Here is a 17,669-nt window from a genome sequence, read left to right on the forward strand (position 1 = left end):
CACGATGGCTGAACTTGATGGGAGAGAGCTGCCAATTTAAGAAAAAGCAAAAGGCGTTATATTCAAGAATGTGTCTCGCTCAGTGTTTCACAGGAGCTGTTCTGTTTTAATTAAATGTCCTGCTTATTCCTGGTGTGCTATTAAATCAGACCTTCGTACGCAGGATATCTGATATTTTCATGACATGAGAACCGGCTTGCTTCTGTTCCATTTTCTTTTGCCAGTGAGGTGATTAGATGTTTGGTTCTGGGTTTACACATGAGGGTGAAGAAAGCGATTGACCTAATGTTGACTTTGGAGCGGAACACTCAATGTAACTTTTTTCCCTCTGTGTTGTTCTAAGAAAATTAGAAGAAAGTTTTTTAAAAGCTGACTGGATCCTCCAAAGATGTATAAGAAAAAAACAGTATTTTTTAAAATATTTCCTCTAAAGGGTGGCAGAGGAGGTGTGCATCTAAAGCACTTTCAGAACATGAGTATCTATCGAGGATGTTTAAAGCAGACAAGAAAAATGAATTTAGACGCTGCCTTTGGGTAGCTGGCTCGCGGGCCAGGAATCACCCATCTGTAACCTCGAGAACTTCGTCAGCTTGTACAGGAGGAGGCTGTCAGCCGTCCTTTCCCTCAGGGATTCCCGAGAGTCCAATGTTGCTGTCTCATCCGTGTGTGACCTGATAGTCGGCTGAAAACCCCCGGAGGTACTCAGGTACCTCCCCTTCTGGACACAGAATAGCAAGTTCAAGAAACCCCAGGTGGCGATGAGAGTTTTCTCAACTTTGGACTGAACTTAAGGAAAACTGGCTATTATAAGGCTACTTACCTGTCTACTCTCACTCTGTTCAGTATTTGTCAAAAATATTGAAATTAAGTCTAATTGTACTTTCCATTGTCACCATTCACAAAGGAGTCTTCATTTCATCTCGTAAGTGTAGACACGTGTTACCAAAACAGATTCTGTTGATGTAACATTACAAGGATTGCCAAGTCTCAACTATACAGAACAAACTGAAGGGGTTGATAGAGGGGAGGTGGGGGGGATGGGCTAAAGGGGTGATGGGAACTAAGGAGGGCACTGGGTGTTGTACATAAGTGATGAATCACTCAATTCTGCACCCGAAACTAATATTACACTATATGTTAACTAAGTGGAATTTAAATAAAAACTTGGGGGAAAAAAAGTCCAAGGACTTATTTTACTTCATAATAAAATTGAGACTTTGATTTAAAAATAATTTACAGATCCTTTCAACTTCTAATTATTTCGTTTATTTTTACTTTGGAATGCCTTGGGTTCTTGAGTTGAAAAGAGCAAGCCATATATATACATATATGTTATTAAATTATTTTATTTTATTTTACATTACATTTTATTTTACATTTTACATTATTTTATTAAAAAATAATACATACATATGTACATATACATATATATACGTATATATGTATATGTACATATGTATTTTTTTTTTAACAGACCTCCCTTAAATAAAGAATGATGTGTTTAAACTTAGGGAGACATTTTAAATGTAAGCCAGCCACCCTGGAATACACCTATATCCAAATATTAGAGTTACCTTTTCTTTTTACCTTTTTATTTTGAAATAATTATAGGCTCACAGAAGTTGCAAAAATAGTAAAAGGAATTCTGTGTGTCCTTCATCCAGCTTCCCCCACTGGTGAAATACAGGTATTGGCCAATACCAAAACCAGAAAGTTGTCACTGATACATTACTAATCTTAACTAGACTCTGGACCTTATTCAGTTTCGCCATTTAGATTGCTCTTTGGATCTATAAGAAGATCAATACTTTCTCAAAATATCTGAAGGTTTTTGCTTCTGACTGCTTAATAATGAAATAAGGCCTTCAAACAATTTTTCCTAATATTAAGTCCTATTAAAACTAGATACATAAAGCACTGTTAAAGCAAAGACTGAACCTTTACAGAAGTCATGAAATTAGGAGGATATTACTAGTAAATTTTGTAATTCTTATAGACATGTGTATTTGTCTTCGTAATTTCTCTGAAACTCAAGGTCATTCAAAGTATTCTGATAGCATAATTTCCATCTTTACAAGTTCTTAGATTCTCATAAACTATGTTTTGTTCTAAGTAAAAAAAAAAACTATTTTTTTCTTCTAGAGAGACTGACACTGGGCTCGATCTCTTGGCCCTGAGATCATGACCTGAGAATTTTCGGTCACTTAACCAAACTATTGTTAATAGGCACCCCATACTGTTGACAGAAATCCTCAAAAAACTTAATCCATTGATGACTACTCTTTGGAAAAAGGATAATAAAAAATAATTGACAAAAAGTAATTTTTTTCATCTTATATAGAAAACAATGCAGAAAAAGAATATGCTCTTTCAAAAATGTCATGCCTAATTTAGTGGTTGGAAAGTATTTTCATTTTAAATTTGGAACTTGTAAAATATTTAAGTTTTAAGTAGTATGGCTAATCTGTGGCTGATAATCTGATTACTTCAGGATGTTTTAATGCATTAGGAATGCCCATCGTTCTGTAATCAGGACTCAAATACTTTGGATTTTCTCTTAAAGTACTTTTTTAGTGCACCAAAACAAACCCTTACATTAGTGTCTGAGTTTAGATTTAACTGACATTTGACCATATGAGATAATTTATTTTGTCTTCTTTCATAATGTCTCAGATGCAGTAGCTAAAAAGTTTCTCAGTAAGAAAAGATGACAGAAAAGATTAACATCCATCCATATTCATCCAGATCCCATTTCAGTTCTTAGAAAAATGTGAAAAAGTTATATTGAAAATGAGAAATTACTTTGCCATGGGGTGCATTCAGCTGAATAATTGCAGTCACTTTGTTTCTCTTAGTTGCCACTCCTAACCAACCACTGTATATAAATATTTTTAAAAAGTAAACGCCTGATTTTCCTTTTGGTCTTCATCAAAAGGTTTCCAGTTCACATTACAGTAAAATGAGAGTACAGCTGACCAAGTCTATTCTATGTAATCAGTTAAAAAAAAAAAATGTTTAGCATAGCCTTTAACTTAGCGAGGGCCATTTGTTTATAAACTTTTGGGTTGTATTTATTTTGATTGATTTTGATTTTAAGGTTATCTGTAATTCTAAATGCAGATCACCTGTTTTCTTGCCAGGGCAACGCTTTCTCTAGTTTTGTACGTGGCCCTCCCCCAAATCCAACTAAGTTCAGTTGCACTTTTTTATTTGCAAAATTTCTTTGGTAAACAAGAAAACTGCGGAGTAACTCATCTTGGTACTTCTTAGTGTTGTGGTTCTCAACTGTCACACCCAGTCCTCTCTGGAGAACAACTCTGTTCATGCTCCCTCTACTTTCCGGAAATGAAATCCGGATGTAGTACAGCCTACCCACACACATTGTATTTTGAAGTCAACATAATGTCCTCTTTGTAATATACCGAAGAAATAAATACGTATTACTGTGTATAAATGCGCAGGCATGGCCACAGTAGAGGAGAAAATGGAACATTTTAGAGCTCGTACCTATGGAAAGATAGGATTCAACATCTACAAATGCAGACTGGAGTCGAGTGGTCTCCACGATTCCAGCAGCATAAGCAATGCTGTTGTAGGTGACATTTTCCAAATATCTCGGGAAGGTTATGAATAATGCAGACATCAATCTGCCCTTGATTTCTTTTATTTGGTAGTTGCATTCTTAGTTCATTGCATCTGAAATCTGCTTAAAATATACTTTTGTGTTTCTTGTAAATCAAAGAGCGGGTCTAGAGCCAGAAAATGATTAAACCTCGTTTGATTGCATGTGGGGCATCTGAAGTTTGGTGGAGTGCAAGGGAGTACTTGGGCGGGGATTTACAACGTAGTGAAAGATGTCCAGCATTCTTGACCCGCTCCAGGGGCAAGTCTCCAGTTTTAAAAATAAACAAAAATGCCTCCGTAGATCCCTAAAGAGCCTCCAGGAGCATGGCAAGTCCTAGAGAAGCACTTCGGTAACATGTTGGAATAGGAGCGATGCTCACAGTGTAATCCTTGTTGTGTCCAGCCCTTGCACTAATGAGTCCTATGTCCAGAATCTCTTACTGGCCAATCAGAAGAGGCCCACTTCTCTCAAATGATCTCTGTGCGGGTCCGTGCTGAAGACGTTTTCAGAGATGCAGCACCCACGGCCCAGCTGGTCTTTTTGGAAGAACAGGATTAAACGTGTCTTTAGTGATGAGATATGATGAATCTAAACATAAATTCTCACCAGCCATCTATCAGTCTGTGGAAGCTTAATATTTAATGACTTGTTTGTGCTCTTCATGTAACTCTTTTAAGAACTTTCAGTGAGTATTTGCTTACCTCCATGAGTAAATCCTTGCTTTGTCTTTTCCTCTCTCTGTGGTAGAGATTAACCATTCCAAGCAGCTGCCCCAGGAGTTTTGCTGAGCTGTTACGTCAGTGTTGGGAAGCTGATGCCAAGGTATATATCAATTTTTTGTTTGTTTTTTGGTCATTGTTCAGGATTCTGAAATTCCACTTATTTGGCTTTGAGGTTTTTAACACTTGAGATAATAAGAGTCATTACAAAGCAAAGCTGCTGGTTGCCTCCCTTATCCTTAGAACTTCATGACTGGCTCTTTCTTACAGCCGCCTGGAACTCTTGATTCAGTAGAGAGAATTGCATTCCTTTGTTTTTAATCTTTTTTTTTTTTTTTTAAAGATTTTATTTATTTATTTGACAGAGACAGATCACAAGCAGGCAGAGAGGCAGGCAGAGGGGGCGGGGGAAGCAGGCTCCCCGCTGAGCAGAGAGCCCGATGTGGGACTCGATCCCAGGACCCTGAGATCATGACCTGAGCCGAAGGCAGCAGCTTAACCCACTGAGCCACCCAGGCGCCCCTGTTTTTAATCTTTAAGAAGCACTGTTGCACCTTCGTGTTCTAAAAATGGCCAGCACACAGTGCTTATTCTGGGCCAGGCCCTGTTCCAAGTACTTCATGTACATTCGCTCATTGATTCCTCACAATAGCTCTGTGACGTAAGTTGTGTTTTTCCACCCATTTTACAGATGAAGGGTCAAGGCACACAGAAGTTAAGTCATGCTCAAGGCCTCAGCTAGTACATGGTGAGACTGGAGAATGAACCCAAGTGGTCTGAACCAAAGACCCGGCCACAGTAGCCCTTCTAGAGAAACCTGATACATACTCCTTGCCCAGATTCATGATGTTTTGAAGCTATCACAATAGAGTTGGAGACACTCCAAAATTTAGACTTTCATGTGGTTATCACATTTGAGCATCAAGGCCCACTTCCTTTCCCTGCAAAGATCATTTTAAAAGACTCTCACACACATACGGAAATATTTAAGGATAAAATAATAGGCAAGTCTTGGATTTGCTTCAAAATAAACTGAAAGGAAATAGGTGGCGGTATAGATTAAACAGGATTGGCCAGGATAGATTCTGAAGCCAGGTCATAGGTATATGGAGGCTTGTTACATTGTTCTCTCCACATTTGTGTATGTTCGAAATTTTTCATAATAAAAAGTTAGAAAGTAAGATCCTTACAGATAAAACAGTGGAAGAAGAGACAGGCCCAAGAAATGAGCTGTAATTTTATAGTTCAAATTTGTCCACTTTTTCATGGAAGTAGATATATTGCAAATTGACTTCTTAAAATAGAGATCTAAAAACAAAGACTCAGGAGTGGAATTTCTTCCTTAGTTTAAACCCAATTCCAATCTGGCCCCCAGGAAGAATGCGTGCCAGTAACACATAGCATCTTTCTCTAGTGGGAAGGATGCACAACCAGTGAGTTGGAGTTCTCACCTGCCAGATCCCACCTATTACCTAGCACCTGGGTCCGCACCACCTCGTGAGAACAGCTCAACACCAAGTACAGGAGCTTGTATAGTGCGGGCCACAGAGCAGCCGGGTGCGCAGATCTGTGGAGCCTCTCAGCCCCGTGCACTCTCTGTTGGCTGGTCTGGCCTGTGCTTTGTCTCTGAGGAGTTTGGGGGGGGGGTACTTCCCAGATTTGCACCTTTCACCTCTGCCTCAAGAACAGCAGCCTTCATCTTTGCTTTCACTCCTCTTCATCAAACTACCTTCACCCTTTTGTTCTTTAAAGGAGAGTCTCTTATTAGTACTGTTTTTTATTCAAGAATTTTAACATTTTTAAATTCCGTTAGTGTTTTTATTTAGTACTACTGTTTTTATTAGCATTCCATGACAAAGTTGCATATGTATGGCATGGTCTGCCCTACCTGTGTTTAGGTCCTATTATTTTAGTGTGTGGTTTGCAGAATGTGGGGGTTTTAAGCAGTAAGAGAAATGCCTGCACTTTGCAGCTAATCCAGCAGAAAATACACTCAGCTATTTGGAGGCTTGCTCTAGAACATTTGTATTTTTTAAATGCTGCCATACTACCTTCTCTATACTCTTCTACAAGTTCTCTGTCCGTTGCGGCATATGTAGTCCTTTCTGCAATATTTTTCTGCTACTTAAATAAAAATTTCACCTAGAATTATTTGCATTGAATTAGTTTAATGCAACTAGATTCTCTGTAATTGCAATTATATTTCAGTATGCAAAGCAGGTTTTGCATTTCTTAATCGGAAACTCTGTACTTCATTGATTAAAATTCTGAGAATGTACACTTAAGGTGCATTAATTAATAGTGTAAACACGTAACACAGGAAGGACCTTAGACTTGGTGTTAATGCTATGAAGCTGGCATGTCTTTAACATGTAGCAAGCTCACCCTTCTTGGGTCCAGTGGAGTCTTGTGTTCTAACTACGTGAAGTATAAAGAAAGTTTAAGATTTATTTTTACTTCCTAAATTCAGGGCATTTTATTCTGATACAATTAATACATCCCCCCAGTATTTAAGTATGCCCCAAACTGCAGTCTCCACATCCAGCGCTCTCGTGGCTGATCTCCAGACTGCCTTACACACCTCCTTTCCCTGCGCATGCCCTCTTCTTTTCTTTCCTCCCCTGAGGACTTTCTCGGCCAGCCTTCCCTGGCTGTTCTGTTTATCCCCGCCCTTCCTCCGTCCCCCTTTTCCTAAACCAAGTCCGGACTACTGCCTTACCCTGTGTTGTTGTATTTTTTAAATGTCTCTTCTTCCTACACGGACTGCAGTCCCCTCGAGGGAACAGGGCTGCCTTCAGCACATCACACTCGTTCAGTAAGTGAGGCCCCTGTGTTGACTAAAGCAGCCAGACCAAGGCATCTTCTAGTTCTCTGGCTTTAAGTATGTAGCAATTCAGCCACTAGTGCTTGCCACTCCTGTGCATACAGAGAGAGCTATCACTGGCTAAAAACTTTTATTTCCTTTTTTCCCCCTAGCCCTTGTGCTTTAAAGACATAGATGAAAATATTCAGCTCACCTGTAGAAAAATGTTCTTTTGCAATGAGGACGGTGAAGGGAATACAAGAGAAAGCTAGTATTGGGTGAATGTCAGGTCATGCCAATGGCTTATACCAGGTGCTCAAAGTGTTTTATCAAAGAGAAGGAGGAACTAAAGGTGCGTATCCTTTCCAGTTCTAAAATGGCATTTCTAAATAGGAAAAAAAAAAAAAAAGCCCTGAGTTTGATAGGAAGTAACATCTTACCCTCATGTGATAAAGCATTGAAGGGTTTAAGAGCATTGCCCCTGATTCAGGAACTTGCTTCCAGTGTAATGCTGGGCAGTCCATACTTTTCTAAGATGGATTTTCCTTATCTATATAATGAAGATAAAAAGTAATGTATATAGATGCTTAATAGATGGTCCTAGTTATAATTTTTTTTTAATGCGAGCAAAATCTACATAACACTAAAAGGAACCTAAGCCTGGACCAGGTATTGTATTCTGCAACCAGAGTATTCATAAAATACCATTAGCACAAATTTCTACATTGTTGTGTTTTTAAAATGTTCACTTTGATAATTTCCATCTGAGAATATATTCTACCTATAAAATAAAGATTTTTCTAGGGACACTTGTCATCTGATTTCAAAAGAGTTTTTACTTTATTCCAAGAATGATTAAATGTGGGGGGAAATATTCTTTAAAAATTCATTAACCCCTCCTGCTGCTTTTCCATGCAAAATGAAAATCCTGTATTTATAATTAATTCCTGAGCAAACAGCTCACTTTTCCTTTCATACACTGACACATAGTAGGAGGAATTAAAATGGGGATAAAGCTAAAAGAGGACAAAATAGTTTTCAAATTTCCTACTTCAGGCATTTACTTCTTTTCTTATTAGAATGCTTTTATGTGGATCGGTGACATTTAGCTACTTATGCCTCTACTAACACACACACACACACAGGCACACATTCCCTTAAAAGAGTGCAACACAGGCAGAACTCAGAATACGTATCCCAGTTTTATATTCCTAAAAAATGGAAAAATTGTCTCCCTTAATGTAGGAAGCACTCAAGTCCTGAGAGCAAGCTACCTCAACACTTCCTTCTTGTTTTGTGCTCCTAAATTAAAATGCATGTTTTAATTGCTGCAACTGTAATTTTCTCAGAAATGGTGTAATTTTGAGGTGTGATGAAGAGAGAAGGTGCATCATCCTTTTATTATCTTCCTTCCATTTTTGTTTTAACCTTCTGTCTCAACCTTAGCTGGAGTCTTAAGAAAAGACAAGTAGAGTTACTGCTAGCTAAAGAAATGCACCTAACCGCTGCTTTCTCTGTTTCTAGTAAACCGTGCCTTAGAGTTTCCCAGCTCCAGAACGAGTCACGACATGGAATAAACACTGAGAACAGTGAAGTTAAAAATGGCTTGAAAACTGGGGAATTTTTCTCTGAGCAAGTGGTTGAGGCAATTTTGTTAGTTCTTATAACATTAACTAGGGTTTTCCCCATCATTTCATTCTAAGAATTTGAAACCTACAGAAAAGTTGAAAGAATTTTATAATGAATACCGGTATACCTCCCACCCAGACTCTGCCGTTAACTTTTACTAAACTCGCTGTATCCCCTGGGTTTTTAAAGGACTTGCCTTTTCCTTTTAGGAGTGCTTCATCATATCCAAGAGAGAACTCATACTTTCCTTACCTGGAGAAAAACTGTAATTATTCCACTGTTAGGCCACACAATAGAAAAATGACATCTGCCTCTGTTCTTAGAAATAATTTATTGAAAATAAGGAATATGGTCCCCTTCAACCTAAGTGGTCTGACAGCCGTACTCTGACTCGGGACACTGCATGCCATTTTATTTGTTGTGCGTCCAGCTTATTGTTGTGTTTATGGATTTTCTCTTCAAGACTTACTTTAAGTCCCAATGAGTGATTCTTTTCTCTTCCTCAGAAACGGCCATCTTTTAAGCAAATCATTTCGATTCTGGAGTCCATGTCAAATGACACGAACCTTCCCGACCAGTGTAACTCATTCCTGCACAACAAGGCAGAGTGGAGGTGAGTAAGCCCCGTTCTGAGTCACGGTCTCTGGCTTTGAACGACTGTGACCAGCTTCACTGCAGAAGAGAACCAGTGAACTTGAGGACAGTACTGACTTCTAAGCATAGAGTTTTGTTTGCTTTTTATGCTCAATTTTTTTGGACATCTAATAAGGCCTCCCTTTCATATGTAAACAAAACAGCAATCTTCAAAGCTTGTTGCCTTATCATACATCTCAGTATTTGGAAAGAATATTGAAATCACGTCTTCTGAGACAAAAGACAGTTACCAGACATTTCTCTGTACCACACGCTCTGTGTTAGGGAGTCTTGGCGTCTCTCCAATGGAAATAAAAATACTGTTTGCCCAGGGATTTGCAGAGGGCTGTATCTGTTGATGGAGGGGGTAGGGAGACTATAAAAACACTTTTAAAAGAAAACTTTTGATGCTATAAATCCTATTAAATTTTGTCAAGTGTAAAACAAACTCAGTAATGAGAGAATTGTATTGTGTGAGTGGAAGAAGCAAGCCTGGGATGCGACCGTTGAGCCAGGTCACGTGCTGCAGGAATATAAATAGCATGTTTGGGAGCTGACATTATTCCTCCCTGACTCAGCAGAGATTTAAGTAACTTATCTCTGCTCCGGAAAGCCACAGCGGTAACACGACGCCTTACGCCACCTGCTGTTGCCCGGTGAATACTGCATGCACTCTGGAAATGATGGTGGCGTTTACTCCTGTTACTAGACATTTCCTTGGGCTTTCTGTTTGCGTTTCACAATAATCTGATTTATTTTTATACTTTTGAAATCTCTATCCAGGGCCAGTGAGTTAAATGAAATTTTTTTTTTTTAGGGAAACAAAAGTCATACTGTCTGCTTGAGTGTAGGTATGATGGGTTTTGTTCTAGACTTAAGTAATTAACAAAGCATGTAATAATGTTGTTTCCTGCAGGAAGAGGCCAGTGCAAGTCTAACACATGACTCCTCTTTTAAATCCGTGTCAGGGATTACTCTCTACAAAGCCCAACCCTTCACGAGACTCAGGAGACCCTCTGTACTCTGACCTCAGCAATCTTACCTTAAGAGCATAGAGTTCTGCCTCTTAATCTCTGGCTTCTGGTCCCTCAACAGTTGTGTATTTCTTCCTCGATCAGAGTCCTTGCAAATGCATTTTCTTCTGTATAAAAGTCATCCCTTTCAGCGGCATACCACTCCTGACACCCACATCCAACCGGGCTCCTATTCATCAGATAGCCACTGAAATAACATGTCTTTAAGGAAGTGTTTCTGCCCCGAGATGGATGAGGTTCCACTTTATGTGCCCTGGGACCATCTCCTTCAGAGCCGCAACTGCTGTTGGAGTGAATGAGCAACCGTAGTTGGTTGTTTAATCTGTGTCTTGCTGGCTGAAATGTAAAAAGGTCAGATAATTTCTTTTTCTTGTGCTCGTTACTACACCCGCAGCATCTAGAATGTGCCTTGAACACAGCAGTGGCTCAATAAATACTAGGGGCAGGAAACAGCACAGTGATAATAATACTAAAAGACATTATGGTATCACACAAGGGAATATAAATATGTAAGCTAATCTGTTGACTATGCCAAGTGTGCTTCTGATGTTCATTCACTGAGGTGGTCCCAGAACCTCTGCTGGAGCACCAGGTTCTTGGGCTGTGCTGTGGCGATGAGCAGAACAGCCCAGCACGGATCTGAGTGTCTAATGTAAACTATGAAATATAAATATACAAGTGACATTTCATGACTATTTTGATACGTGTGATGACAGAGAAGTACTGGATATCTGAGACTATACTACCATGAAATCTCATCTAGTCAGACAAGGTAATAAAAGGATTTCCTGAGGAGATGCTGTTTGGTCTGTTCTCCAAAAGACTGGTGGGATTTTAACCTTACTGTTGATACCCTTGAGGTACAGTCTCTCAGATACTGTTTATCAGAATATAGGGAGGAGTTTTCTATATAAAAATGTAGAAGCTGCATATGGTCAAAAGCAATACCCATCATAAACTGCCGTACAGTCTATTTCCCCCTGTACAGTAGCTCAGAAGGTCTAAAAGTTTTTAGTCTCAGGACTCCATCACACTCTGAAAAATTAGTGAGGGCTACAAAGAGCTTTTGTTTCAGTAAATTATATCTGTCAACATTTACCACACTCAAAATGAGAATGGGGGAAAAAAGCATAAATATGTAGTTATTGATTCATTTAAGAAACAACACATCCCACCTCTACGTTCAGCCAGCGGCTCTGCCACTTATCATGCCTCTGGAAGTCTGTATACTTGTGAGAGAATGAGAGTAGAAAAGGCAAATCACGTCTTAATGTTATTCTGAAAACCAGTTTAACCTTTTGAATCCTTTGAAAAGCTCTCATGGGTCCCCAGATCACACTTTGAAAACCACTATAGTAGACAGAGTTGCTGTCTTTAAAATAACATTTTAATTATAATCTCATTCTAAAGGACATGAAAGGCATTTCACAAAAGGTGGAATCAAATGGCCAATAAACATATGAAAAACAGTTAACCTCACTCACTAATCAAGTAACTGTAAGAGAACAGAATTCATTTCTCAGACTGGCAAAGATATACATTATGAAAATATCCAGCATTATATGCTTTCTAATATGTTGCTGGTGAAAATACTACCTTTCAGACCCCTCCACCATTACCATTTTATTCTTAGGAAAATAAATGGAAAGGTTGTACAAGAATGTATGGACACCTGCTTACTAGCACGGCGCCATCTAGAAATGCAAACGAGAATGGCATAAAGTGCAATAAAAGATTTTTGGGTTTTTGTGGTTTTTATGGTTTTAAAAACTGATGATAGCTCCATATACAGAATAGGTGGGGCCATTCGTGATAATACAGATCTGACAGATGATTTAAAAATAGAGACGAGGGTCCAGTATGACTGGAATGATTCCATTTTTTTTTTTTGTAAAATAAACATGCTATGTGTATATGGTATGTGCACATAGAGGAAAGTATCAAAAGGCCAGTGTTACCACTGGATAATGAAATTACGAGAGAGTGGTTTCTCTTTGGATAGCTTTCTGTCCTACAAACCTGGAAGTTGAATAATACATTTTTTAAATGCTTCACAATGAAAAGCTGAGGAAAATAACATTAATGTATTTTAGAAAAAAGCCAACAGTTGCCTCGCTGGCTTCCTCCTTGGCCATCTCTTAGGAACTAGTTAATCCTGAGAGCTGGTGAGGGAACACCTCTCTTGACTTGAACCATTAAACCACTCTGAGAAGTCACAGGGCTGTTCTAAGTGAACCTGGCAATTGGTTGAAAACATAGGGGATAATAATACTAATATTAATTAGAATAACAACACACAGCTGTCATTCATTATACTCTTACCAGACACTTGTACTGTTATCTGGATCATCTTGTATAATCCACATGGCAATCCGAACTTTTATCACAGATGCACAATCTAGGGCCTGGACAGGTTGGGTCACCTGTCTCAAAACACTCCATGTAAGACAGAGCCGGGGCTGGTACCCATTTGGTGTGGTCCCATAGGCCCGCCGTGGCACACAGTCTGTGCAGCGCTGTTCCCGGACCTGTGGCCAGGGCCAAGCTTTCCACTCATTAACACGAAGAGTTCACTTGACTCGACTCCTTTGAATGAAGAGAAATACGACAGAGCATGACTGTTTTAGGTCATGATTAAGGCAAACCATCTATCCCACTCTGTGCCACATACCGGAAAGAATTAAATGCTTTGTCAGATCAACGGGATACTTCTAAGAATGACACATCCAGACTGTTCTCTTTCCCCTGACTTTTGTCTGGGGTCAGAAACCATGTGACTAGAGTCAAAAGCATGTGTAGGAAATCTGGTGTTTCTAGCAAATGCTTGCTTTCTGGTACAGTTTCCTCACACATAGACCCAATGAGACACCCTGTCTACAGAATTAAATTATTCTTCTTAAAGCTGTTTTTAAACTAGGTTATTAAAAGCCACCTAAGCTATGTTTTCTCCTTTGACCTAACAGATGCTAGGAAAGTCATCTCTTCATCTTACCTTTTAGCTTCTTGCTCCTTTTACTGACTTATTAGCAATAACAGCAGTGAGTATTATGAACAGGAAGTGTGTCGCCCTGTTGGTCATGTTTGCAGTTTTCATGGATTCATGGGACTGTCGACAGACCTGTGGTAATCCGTACTGAGCGAGCTGTGTGGTGCTGGGACGGCGCGTTCAGAGCTGGGGCTCTTGGCAGAGTATTTGCTGGTTGTATTCCTCCTTGGTGATCAGAACACTCTCACTGTGGCATGCCTTGTTAAAAACAAAAAACAGATCCAAAAATGTAATCTACAATTTGGATAATTGCACAAATCATTTTATATATAACACTACTATACACATTATCTATTTATCGTCCTATCTAATATGGCTGTTTGTACAAATTGACCTCTAAAGGTAATTGCAGTTCATTCCCTGCTTTTGGCATATGGAAAATTGATACTAGAGGAAGTCATCCTCAGTTGGATCTGGGTTAAGAAAAAATATTTTTTATCAACTAAAATGCTTTTACTTACTTATAGAAGGCGATATAGATACATCAACAGATGCATTTGACGCAAAACAATGCCTGGGCAACCAGGGAACCATGAGGGGACAGCTGTCACGTTGCCCTCCTGAGGTTTGCTTGGCATCCCACACTCCCTGCCGATGCAGGCTGCCCAGGGGAGCTGGTGCTGGAGGCGCTGAGCCTGAGGAGAGGGTTGAGGAAGCACATTTTAGTCAGTGTTTGAGTTTTCCCTGTCCCAGCTTTCAGCTTACTTAACAGTGGTTTTCCAGAAGGGCTCAAAATCACAGTCGGCTCCCAGAGGTGAAACGGCTTAAATTCCGAGTGAACTCAAATGTGTTGGCCGAGGACCCTGACCAAACAGAGTCTGAGCACGCTCCATCTCTCTGGCAGGGGTGCGGGTGACCAGGCAGAGCACTGCAGACAGCATACCCTGGCCCTCTGCCACGGAGTGCACCAGGCTCTGCTGCCTCCTTCTGTCACCCTCTGACCCTCTCCTTTTCTCGGCCAGGGGGCTCATCCTTTCTTCCTTTGTTACAGAAGTTTTACCTAAGGTTTTCCACAGTGATTCTTCCCTCTCAGTCCTCCATTTGGAAAATAAACAGAAACCCATCTGTGAATGTGCATAATACTCTTGTCAAAAATACCCAGAAATATAAAATGTGGATTTTAGGACAGTCACAGTTCTGAAAGATTGCTGATTTAGTGCCTTTCTTCAGGGTATGTGGTGTGACTCTACTTCTGTCATTCTTTTGTTTTCAAATGGCACCAGGGAAAGGGCTGGAGTGTTGACAGCAGATGCTTTTACACTCACTGCTACCTCCCTGGCTCTGAGGTGTGCCTTTCAGACAACCAGGGAGTCAAAGTGCCAGGCCCAGGTCAGACCCCCCTCAGTAAGCTGTTCCCTGTGTTGGATCTTGCCAGTTAATGCCCACAGCTTTTTGGTTTCCATTTAGTTCTCATCCACAAGGGTGTTGGAATAAGATGGCCATATATTCTAATTTTCCCTGGAGCTAAAAAAGCAGATTTGGGTTAAATGTACCCACTAACTTCGGTCTGGGGCGGTACCTTCCATAGTCAGGGTCCCCCCAGCCTCATGCCCTGGTGCAGTGGGTCTGTCTTCGTGGCACGAGCTGACCTCCAGCCGTCAGCTGCTTCCAGGCCTTTCGGAAAGCCAAGGGAAGGAACTTCCAGCTCTCAGAGCGTAACTGAGAATTACACACTGTGACAGCCCTGAAGGAAGAAGACAGCTTGTGCTCAGCGATGTCAACAGTTCACTTCCTACAAAGGAGGGGTTCCGAGAACTGGACATGCTCTAAGGGGTGAGCGTGGTCGGCCTATAGAGACCAAAGAGGGAACTTCCAAAAAAAAAATGATTAGACTTCGAAAGGCTCTTAGAGTTCATCTGGCCCACACTTGCCTGATTATAAAAGTTACCGCAGTCTTTTATTAAGTAATGGAAATTCCTGGGCCCCACCCAGCCCGATTGAATCCTGGGCTCTAAAGAAGTGGTCCTTGGAATCTGTGTTTTTTGTTGTATATTTATTAACAAGCTGCCCAGGTAGTTATTAGGATCAGGCAAGTGGGGAACCCTGATGTAAGATAATCATCACCCCCTACGGCTAAGGAAACTGGGTCAGTTAATCTGCTGACTGAGGTGCCCAGCCAGGGAACAGGCGAACGTGCATTTACTGGTGAAGTGATGAGGGTCGCCTAACCTGGGTATCATTTTCCCCATCTCTGTGGAGTTAGTGCCTGTTTCTCGGGGTTGTTACAAGAATAAGATGAGACGCTGTGTGATGGTGCTTTCCGAGCTGCAAAGGGCTACATGAATGTCAGCGTTCACTGAGTAGCTAAACCAGGTGCAGCCCTGCAGCTCAGGCTCTACGGTGGGTCTTCGGTGCTTCGGTAAGGAAGTCTCTTGAACTTCTTCTCCCAAACTAGAAATCCCCTGTTTTTGCAGGATGCCACAGATCTCTTCTTCTCTGATAGTTTACAGGTCGGTTTCGAAGCTCGAGTTTTCCCAACCTCACAGAGAAAAAGGATCAGATTTCCAGTCACCAGCGGTTGGCGGGGGTAGCATATAGGAGGAAGGTGGTCTTGTGACTTCTAGTCACGAGATCCGTAAGTCCAAGGAATGTAACGTACAGCCTGATGACTGCAGTCATATATAGTATACACGTGACAGTTGTTTAGAGAGTCAATCTTAAGAGTCTGATCACAAGAATATTTTTCTTTTTTCGCTTTCTCTGTATGAGATGATGGATGCCCACGGAATCTATAGAGTCATCGTTTCACAGTATATGTAAGTCAAACTAGTCTGCTTTACACCTGAAACTTCTGCAGTGACAGAGGTCCACTACATCTCAAAACTGGTGAAAAATAAAAGTGCAAATGTTAACGTTTTACATTAAGCATTCTGATGAGCCACTAAGCGTTCAGTAACTCGTGGTGCAAAGCTGAGACTTAAACCGGTCATCCCCACGCAGGTGCGAAATTGAGGCAACTCTCGAGAGGCTGAAGAAACTCGAACGGGACCTCAGCTGTAAAGAGCAGGAGCTCAAAGAACGGGAAAGACGTCTGAGGATGTGGGAGCAAAAGCTGACAGAGCAGTCCAACACCCCGGTGAGTGCTCCCAACAGGGTGGCTCAGCCCCCCACTTAGAAGCTATAGCCTAGCAGGGCAGCATGGCCGCCCTCCCCTGGCCCCCTCCCCACTGCCACCTCCTCACTTCCTGCCTCCTGCCTGCACGGGAAAGGGGCTGCGTTTACACTTAAGTAGCACACAGATCTAATTTCAATTAACAAAAGGCCAGAAATGTAAAAGAAAAGCTTAGCCTATTTCTGGCTCTTTCTCTAAGATCTGTTATTGTCAGTGTGTTTGTACGTTAGGATTACAAAAATAAAATGCAGTATATTTTCATACCATCTGTTAGATCCCCAGAGCGTGTGCCTAAAAGCTGATTAACTCCACGGAGTCCATCAGTAATTAATAAACATAACGCCGAGGCAGCTAGCTGTCTAAGAGTTTTGATGTGGCAGAACTTAACCAAATCTTCCTCCTAAAAGAAAGCAAATTTAGTGACATATAAGTGACAAGCATTAATATTCCTTGCTCGATTTAGTGTTCTAGTCATGGCAGCAAAAGATTGGAAAAAGACTTCCCTTGAGACAAGCCTCCAGTATTTACTACACTTAGGAAATACCTTGGTTTTCTTCCAAGTCTTCTGCTGAGAGGAAAATAAAAATTCTTTTTAAGGAATTCACTAGGTATATATTGAGCTTGTGCCTACATCTTGCCATGATATATTAAAGTCTAATCAAATTTTTAGGATTCTTCCCTATTTTGAATGATTTATCATTTTAGGAATTAAGTTTATCATTGGCTTTTTCAGGGTTTTTAATGGGGAGTTTTGTCCACTTTCAAATCACAAGTAATGGTGAGATTAGAGGTAAACTTGTTATGTATTTTAAATTCATTTTTGATAGTTGCTATGGCGGTCACACAAAAAAGATACTTAAATGCCCTTTACTTGGTGATCTTTAAAAAGCTTTCCTATTTTTAAAAGCCTAATCTTCATTAAGCAGCCAGTGCCCAGTTGAAAAGTATTTTCCAGTGTCTAAAGAATAAAATAGTTTTGCCTCCTTTTCCAATTCATGTGGAGAAGCAACCTGATATCCACAAAAGGAAAACACAGTGAAGTTAACTGTTTATTATCAGATTTAACTT

At 40.4% G+C, this 17,669-nt stretch overlaps 1 protein-coding gene and 1 long non-coding RNA gene across 3 annotated transcripts in view; one reads left to right on the plus strand and one right to left on the minus strand.

Annotated features, from left to right (window-relative positions):
• MAP3K20 (mitogen-activated protein kinase kinase kinase 20) overlaps positions 1 to 17,669 on the plus strand; it is a 178,248-nt gene that overhangs the window by 115,604 nt on the left and 44,975 nt on the right. For both annotated transcript variants that reach the window (XM_044242350.1, XM_044242351.1), the window contains 3 exons: positions 4,373 to 4,447; positions 9,283 to 9,389; positions 16,430 to 16,565. In XM_044242350.1, the coding sequence (XP_044098285.1) occupies positions 4,373 to 4,447; positions 9,283 to 9,389; positions 16,430 to 16,565 (318 nt within the window). The remainder of the gene's footprint in view (positions 1 to 4,372; positions 4,448 to 9,282; positions 9,390 to 16,429; positions 16,566 to 17,669) is intronic.
• Positions 13,512 to 16,992, minus strand: LOC122902602. Its single transcript, XR_006383833.1, has 3 exons — positions 16,866 to 16,992; positions 13,951 to 14,124; positions 13,512 to 13,687 (listed from the first exon to the last, which is right to left on the minus strand). It is a non-coding gene; the product is annotated as an uncharacterized LOC122902602 (long non-coding RNA).

This window comes from Neovison vison, chromosome 3, assembly GCF_020171115.1.
Source record: "Neovison vison isolate M4711 chromosome 3, ASM_NN_V1, whole genome shotgun sequence".
Lineage (NCBI taxonomy): Eukaryota > Metazoa > Chordata > Mammalia > Carnivora > Mustelidae > Neogale > Neogale vison.